The sequence below is a fragment of the Nicotiana tomentosiformis genome, chromosome 10 (assembly GCF_000390325.3).
Source record: "Nicotiana tomentosiformis chromosome 10, ASM39032v3, whole genome shotgun sequence".
NCBI classification, from domain to species: domain Eukaryota; kingdom Viridiplantae; phylum Streptophyta; class Magnoliopsida; order Solanales; family Solanaceae; genus Nicotiana; species Nicotiana tomentosiformis.
The window spans coordinates 31,192,864-31,201,728 of NC_090821.1; the positions used below are offsets into that span (position 1 = coordinate 31,192,864).

Sequence of the window (8,865 nt, forward strand, 5' to 3'; positions counted from 1 at the left end):
TTTATCTTTGAGTATATTTAGTAAGAGAAGAAAGAGAGAGAGGAGAGAGAATCCCTTGGCCTGAAGATGTAGCCTGTTTTTTATTCATAATTGAAAGTCTATTTAAAGATTACAAAATGACTCTTACTGTTCATGAACGACCTTTACTGTTCATGAAACTAACTTTTATTATTCATGAACGACCTTTACTGTTCATGAGACTGACTCTTACTATTCATGAACGACCTTTACTGTTCATGAGACTGACTCTTACTTTTGTAAAGTAAAGAACTATTTACTTTACGACTTTTACAAAAAATAAAATAACATTATTTTAAGAATCTAATTCTTTTACTTTATCTTGTCTGCTATAGTTTTTGTCGTTTAGCTTGTCGTCTTCTTCTCGATTATTCCAGTTGTATGTCTGGAACAATGTTATCTTCTCCTTTGCATTTTGAACATATGTGGTCTGGGTATTTGTGACTGATTAGTTTGCAGTATCTTGTTAACAGTTCTGGAGAGATGAAATTCGTCCTTATAGCTCTTGTAGTTGTAGGTTGTTCTGGCTTTAAAAGACTTAAGACCCATTGTCTTAATTCCTCCATATCTGCTTCTCGTATTTCTCTGCAATTTGAATATATCATTGTTTGTTCTCTTGAATAATAACTCCAAATCACATTCTGATTTAGGTAGTTGTTTGCTAGTTCATTTAGTATAGTGGATATTCCAATAATCCTTTTATTTGCATAAAAGTCTGGAATATTTATTTTTTCTATCTCTTCTTGTTCTTCTATTCTTTCTGGTATGAGCATTTCTCTTGTAAGTCCGATCTTGATAACTTGTATGATAGGCTTTATTTCTTCATATAATATCTCTGCTGTAGCTGAATAAAATCGTATATAGAATAACGTTCCTTTAGTTATTCTTCTGTATTGCATAAATGCTCTGTGTAACTCCGGTATGGTAGCTATCTCCTGTCCTGTTTGTGTGTATACAGTATCTAGTAATCCATAATTGTAGCAAGTGGCTACTAGTTTTGCATTTGTATTTGGTAGGGCTATTAATTTATTGTATCCTGTTAGATAATGGGTAATGTAATCTTCATTTTGGTTCTGGGTAGTTTGGGATCTTGGGTTTTTGTTTAGAAAGTTTTGTATTTTATATATGTTGTCTATGTATGTACGGGTTATATGGTTGTATGTCTTTTTGGTTTGGTTCAGACTTTCTTTGTAGGTGTTTGTTTGTGGTGGTAGGAATATTTCGTTCTGGGTATTTTTGATTTTCTGTGTGAATGGTTTTGAAAATAGATTGTTCATATTTATATTTGTGTATTTGGGTTTAATTTCTTCCTTCTTCTTTGCAGATGTACTACTAGCTGTGCTGCTTCCTGCAACTGCATTTAACAAACTGTTATGAGTTTTTAGGTGTTTCTCAACGTCACCTTCTAGCTCTGGAATTTTAGAGACTTCCGATCGTCTTATCTCCGCATTTTTTGGGTCATGCTGCTGACTACTAGCTGTTTTTCTTATTATCTGTATCTCTTCATCCATACTTTCCACTTTCTTACAAAGTGTAGTCATGGCTAAGAGTAGATTTTTCATTGTTATATCTGGGTCGGTTTGGGTAGCTTTGTCTTGACAAGTAATCTGCAACAACATTCTTGTTAGTAGTGATTATTTCAATTATAAATATAAAGTTTAATATATTTAGTACCAGTCTGCGTATTTCTTTTGTTGTAACTGAATTTTGTACTTTTCTGGTTATCCACCATTTTACTTGGGTATTATCTGTTCTTACAATAAATCTGTTGTAAACTATATATGGTTCAAATGCTAATAAACATTTATATAATGCAAATAATTCTTTTCTATTTATTTCCCATCTTTCTTGTGGTTCAGTATAAGATCCTAAATAATATCTGCAATGATGTTCTATTTTTTCTTTATCATATTTATATTTAAGAACTCCTCCATAACTATGATTACTCGAATCTGTTTCTACAATATAAGTAAATTTCTTATTTTCATCTGGGAAGTATAATTTTGGAAGTTTCTTACACAATATTTTAATCTTCCTTATTTGTTCCTTATCTTTTTCATCGAACCCATATTCTACATCCTTTTTTAGTTTTTTCTGTAAAGGTTTTAGGTTTTCTGCTAATTTAGGTATATATTCTCTTACTTGGTTTACTAATCCTAAAAATGATTGTAATTTCTTTTTTGTATCTATGTTTTCATCAAGATTGATTATTTTTTGTACTATGTGTGTTTGCATTTTTATTCCATTTTTATCTATTTGTATTCCTAAAAATTCTATCTGATTCTTCATAATTTCTGCTTTGGTTTTGCTTAAGCTTATACCAGAGTTTTCTATAATATGTATGAATTTTTCTAATAATTTTATATGTTCATCTTGTGTTCTTGAATATAGTAATATATCATCTATATATACTATACAATTCTCTAGTTGGTTAAAATAATTATCCATAAAATGTTGGTATCTTCCTGGTGCATTTTTATATCCAAATGGTAAAACATTCCATTCATAAAATCCTTGTGGCACTGTAAATGCTGTTAGTTTTTTAGATTCATCTTCTAGTTTTAGATGGTAAAATCCTGATTTACAATCAAATTTACTAAAGTAATTATATCCTTGGATTTGTCTTATTCTTAATATCTTGTTAGGTATTGAGTAATTATATGTTTTAGTTTTTGCATTTAAATTTCGGTAATCTATAACCATTCTGCTTTTTCCTCTTTTTTGTTCACTATGTTTATTTACTATAAATGCTGGACTTGTATGTTTACTATTACTTTCTTGTATATACTTGTTATCTAATAATTCTTTTATATGCATTTTAAATTCTGCTAAATCATCAAAGTTATATTTTAAGGGTTTTTGTGTTATTATACTATTTTCTTCTATTAATTCTATTTTTATTTTTGTCTTATGTTTATTCCATCCTTTTAGAGGGTTATCATTATATAATTTTTCTAATTCATTCTGGATTATTTTTACTTTGTCTATTGTAAATATGATAATTTCTAATTGGGTAGTTGTATTTTTACTTATATTTTCTAATTTTTGTGTGATTTTTTCATTTCCTCGTATCCATTCTGTAGTTTTTCGTTGTTTATTATTTACTCTTTTTGCTCCTACTTTATTTTTACATAGTGTGATAAACCACCAGTGTGTTCTTGTTATTATGTGTGGGTATAATTTGTCTAAAAATGGCATTCCTAGTAACATATCTTTTGTAGTGAATTCAAAGTTATATATTTCTTCTATAGTTAATATTTTATCCCATATTTGTATTTTTACATTTTTGGCTTTGTAGTTAATCATACTACCTTCATTATTAAATCCTGTTACTACCATAGGTGTTTTTAATTTTTTTCATTTATCCGTTGGTAAACAATTATATTTACATATATTAGCTTCTGCTCCTGTATCTATCATTGGTGTATAGTTTCTGGTATAATTAATTCTGTCCAATTTTGATTCATTAGTTCTGTTATTTCAGCTTTAAGTAATTTCTCATAGATTATTCTTCTTACATCATTATTGATATTACTTGTGCAAAGATTACTTTTTCTAACCATTTTATTCCTAGTGTAATATTTTCATTTTCGTTTTCTTGATATATTTTAAATTGTATTATTAGAGGTATTCCTCCAATAATTATTTCTTTTTCTGTTATTTCTTCATTTATTATTAATTCTTTAGGTAATTCAGGGCATAATTGTTCAGTAGTTATTATTTCAGTTTCTGTTACTAATTCTCTTGTAATATAGTTTTCTTCTTGTCCTGTATTTATTAATATTTGATATTTTCTTTGTTCCATGATTCCAGTTATATAGTAGTGGCATGTATTTATTTTTTCTTTTGTGTTTCTTATTAAATTTTTTGGGATTATATATTCTCTTCTTGATGTACTTATTCTTGATGATGTTGGTGTTTCATAAGTTAATTGGTTTGGTATGCTTGATGTACTTAATCTTTCTTTTACTATTTCTAAATCTTCTTCCATGTCAATTTTTTTATAACTATATTCATTATTGTCAATAACTGTAACTATTCTTTCAAACGGGTTTTCTATTTTGATTTTATTAATTTTATTTTTTGCTGCTATTTTATGTTTTGTTGTTAAGACGTATAGATTTTTACATCTAGCTGTAAATATTTTACTTCCAGGTGTTAATTCTATTCCTGACATTTTCCAGTATAATACTAATGATTTGTCTATATTCTTATCGTTTATTGCTATTGAATAATTGGCACTTATTATGAATTTGAATTTTTGATATATGAGATTTCCTTTTATTGCACTTATTATGCTTTTTTCTATAGGTTGAATTATTCTATCATGTGCTAAATATATTTCTATAGGGGTATCTATTCCTTCCCTAAAATATGCTTTTATTAGTATTTCAGTTCCTCCTAAGTGTACATATTTAATTGGATTTTTTACCTTTATTTCTTGTATTTCTTTATTTATTATTCTTTTGTTTATTATTGGTATTTTGGCTTTTCCTTTTGTATATTTATAGTCAATTATATGTTCTTTTTAGCTAACCACGTAATATTCTTCTTTTTGTCTTTTGAACCAATTTTTTATTGTAGGTACTTTAAATATTTTTCCGACACTGAGGTCTAATTCTTTTTCTTTTATTTGTTCAAATATATTATTATCAAATATAATTTTTTGTTCTGAGGATTCTTCATCTTTATATTCTTCTCGTGTTATTACTTCTATTTCTTTTTCAGTCATTAGGTTTCATCATATTCTTAAGTTATTTCATCTTCTATTTCATCTTCTATATCTGATATTTCATATACACTATCTTCACTATCTAATTCATAATCTATATATTCCATCTGCATATATTCTTCATCATTAATTATGATTTCAGTTATTTATTTTTTCTTTAAGTTCCTAGGTGCTTTACAGTCTTTAGCTATATGTCCTAATTTTCCACAGTTATAACAAGTACATTCTGTTAGTTTCTTTTTTGGTCTAAACGGTCTTTTAGCATGATAATTTTTTACATAGTATCTTTTTCTTGGTTTTTTATTTTTATATTTTGACTTATATTTATTATATTTCTTTGTTTTCCATTTTTTATTATATTTATCTGTATCTGTACATCCGAATTGTGGTGCTGTTTTATTTTTACAACATCTTAAGTTTTTTATTAATATTCTTTCTATTTTTGTTTCTTCTTTATATTTTTCGCATAACTGTACAAACCATTGTTGTAGAAATCTTATCCTAGCTCCTAAAGTATCTGTTACTCCTGCTTCATTCCAGTCTTTTATTATTTTAGAATTAAAAGGTTCTGGTAATTTTGTGAAATATAGTTTTCTTATTTCTTTGCCTTCTTCTGTATTATATGTTCCTTTATAATAATATTCTCTAAATGCACAAGTATATTCGTCTATATAGCACATATTACATATTGCTAATTTTGTTATTAGGTTTCTATTTGTTTGTTTTCCTTATTTTGTTCTTCAATTTCTGTAGTCATACTACTAAATTCGTTTCTTATGGCTATTTCATATTTATATAATATTTCTATATTTGTTGTTGCTATTTCACCATTAAATTTTTTATTACTTCTTAAGGTATCTATACTTTCTTTTGTTAAATTGTGCAACCATAATTTTACTGTTCCTATGAGTGTTCTTTCTTTATATCCTGGTGTTTCTGCCATTCCTATTTTATTATCTACCAATTGTTTAGATAAATATCCTATCCATAGTTGGATTGTTTTATTTATATCTGCTACGCAATCTAAATCTAAAAAATTATATTGTTCAGATATTGGTTTTGGTGTCCATTTCCTGTTTAGTCTACTATCCCATAGTGTATTATTTCTATCAAATTGTTCATAGTTAACCGTATAATAATTTGGGTTTAATCCTTTTGGATTTTTTACACCTGATGTACTAGGTTTTTCATCCATATTCAGTTGTACTCATGCTACACTCCGCATTTAATTGTGCAGATTCAGGTGTCGGGACCTGTCAGCCGTAGCTGGTTTGCTTATTGAGCTAAGCATCGAGAGACGAGGTAGTGCTGCATTCTTGTCTGGAGTCTTGACGTCTCTTTTCTTATGTACTACTGTCTTTATTTCATTCAATATTTATTTGGTCATTTCAGACTTGCATTTCCGTATTAGTGATCATGACTCTGTATTTACCAAATTTTGGGGGATTTATTATGTATTAGCGGTATTGTGCTATATTTAGGTTTCAGACTCATGCTATTTCTGTCTTTGCTGCTGTTGTAGTTTATTATTATTATGTACGGCTTGCCTAGTGAGTGTGTTAGGTGCCATCACGACTGGTTGGGTTTTGGATCGTGACAAGCACATAATGTTCCAGTATTTACAATAAACCACGATTCGTTGTAATCATGTTATACAATGTACCAAGAATATTATGAATGCCGCTTAATATACCAGTAATCACAACATATCACTATTAAAATATAATCATGGTATACTACACAATATTATAATATATCATCCTTCAACAATAATAAGAGTATACCATGATTATAGTATAACAAGAATATTATGAATACCATTTATATATCAGTAATCACAGTACAAAATGATTCAACAGTACTTGCAGTATATCATGATCCAGCTGTAATTATGGCATATTACACATTATACTAAAATATTGTGAACACCAATTAACATATCAGTAATCACAGTAGATCATAATTTAACTATGGTCATGATATACTGCACAATATCCAAAAAATATAGTGAATACAATATAACATGAAAGTAATCACAATATACCGTAATTTTATTATAGATTAATAACAAATTTTCTTTGTAAAAAGACATGAACTATTTGCGTGCCAATGTTCCCTTTCTACATACGAGCACACTTCTGAATTTTGATTATTTAGGTAAGTTCTTTAAGTGCAATGTTGATACAATAATATTGGTCTGTGTTTTCTAATGTACCAGCTGAAGAGGATTTTGAAACCAAACTTTTTCCTTTCGGCTTTGAAAAACATTTTAATTTTTTTTATTCTTTCCTATTTTTAACACGTTGGCGATCGCAACTGTCAGCAACTGTGATATCACCTATTACTGGAAATTTTGGGTAAAGTATTTGTTAACTATAGACCTAAATTAATTATATATTGATATGCTAATGGTCACGACCCAAAATCACACCAATGTCGTGATGATACCTAACTCAACCCGCTAGGTAAGCCAAACTGTATATTTACTACTACAATGAGAAATCATCAATATAATAAATAAGACTGCAAAATAATTTAACACAACTACCCCAAAGACTGATAGTACCAGTCATGAGCCACTAAGATTCAAACTTACAAAGCTGGTGAAAGGAATAAATACATCATCTGTTTGAAAGTTATATAAACAGATACAAAATCCTAAGCTACCATGAACAAAAGGTAGCATGAATCCGGCACGCGGGTACGTCTCCACTGCAAAGCTCCATCTTCACAGCTACTCAGCTCCAGTATCTGCACTCAAGGTGTAGAAGTGTAGTATGAGTACAACCGACCCCATGTACTAAGTAAGTATCTTGACTAACCTCAGAAAAGTAGTGACGAGGTTTTAAAGTCAAAATATACTCACTAGTCAATTAACCTGTGCAATATATGAAATACTGGCAACATAAAGTATGCTAGAAAAATAATAACTATAATCCTATCAAAACAAGTGATAACAATTCAATATAAGTAAAGGCTCGACATCAACAACAAGTCATCAAGTAGAATAGCACACATGTGGGACCTCGTGCCCACATTATCAATTACCCTCGTATAACAAAGGCCTCGTGCCACAATATAAATTCGATTTCTAATCAATTGCCAAATAACACGTTCAAGAGAACTTTCAAGAATCAAATATATTAATGCATGATGATAATTTTCTCATCCCATCAATATGATATACTACCAACAACTCAACAAAATATGAGATATCAACTCCACATAAGTAAATCCATCATGCCAAACAAATCATCAAGTAATAACAAAGGCATAGCTTATCATGTTAAATGCAACACAACAAAACATATAAAAATGCATGACACACAAGTCACATGCTTATTCAAGAATATCACCCTCGTACCACCATATAAACATAAATAATAAAAATTGCCCTCAGTCCATCACATAACATCCTCACAATGCCACCCTTATTTTGCCGCATGCATATAACAACGAAATACCTCCCTTATGTCACCGCATGCACATAACAATAAAATACCTCCCTTAAGTCTCCACATGCACATATCACTACCCTTATTTCGTCAGTAAAATGCCACCCTTATACCCCACACAACATCAATAGTGAAATGATACCTTATACTCTACACAACATCAATGGTGAAATGCCACCCTTATAATCCACACATCAACAACTAACCCGCACAACATGTCCACATGTGCCACAATTATCACAATAATGCAAGATAACTTTTTGTCATCAAGAGGCATATCCTCATAACTAATCAATAAAGCACACAAGAACATGATAGCAATAAAATACGGATAAAGCATGACTATGGCTAAATCAATTATAGCAACCAAGTTCAAATAGTCATACAAAGGATCACATATGTATCACAGAGTGCACACATCCCAATTAAGTCATATTATAAGAACAAGTTTGGATATGTGTTCATAACCTAAGTGTAGCTTTGTCTTGACAAGTAATCTGCAACAACATTCTTGTTAGTAGTGATTATTTCAATTGTAAATGTAAAGTTTAATATATTTAGTACCAGTCTACGTATTTCTTTTGTTGTAACTGAATCTTGTACTTTTCTGGTTATCCACCATTTTACTTGGGTATTATCTGTTCTTACAATAAATCTGTT

General features: G+C 29.2%; 1 protein-coding gene across 1 annotated transcript; it reads right to left on the bottom strand.

Annotated features, from left to right (window-relative positions):
* Nucleotides 1–386: 386 nt before the first annotated feature.
* On the bottom strand, nucleotides 387–1,580 carry LOC138900592 (uncharacterized). The gene has a single exon (XM_070187682.1). The coding sequence runs from the start codon at nucleotides 1,578–1,580 to the stop codon at nucleotides 387–389; it is 1,194 nt and encodes a 397-aa protein (XP_070043783.1).
* Between the last annotated feature and the right edge of the window lie 7,285 nt (nucleotides 1,581–8,865).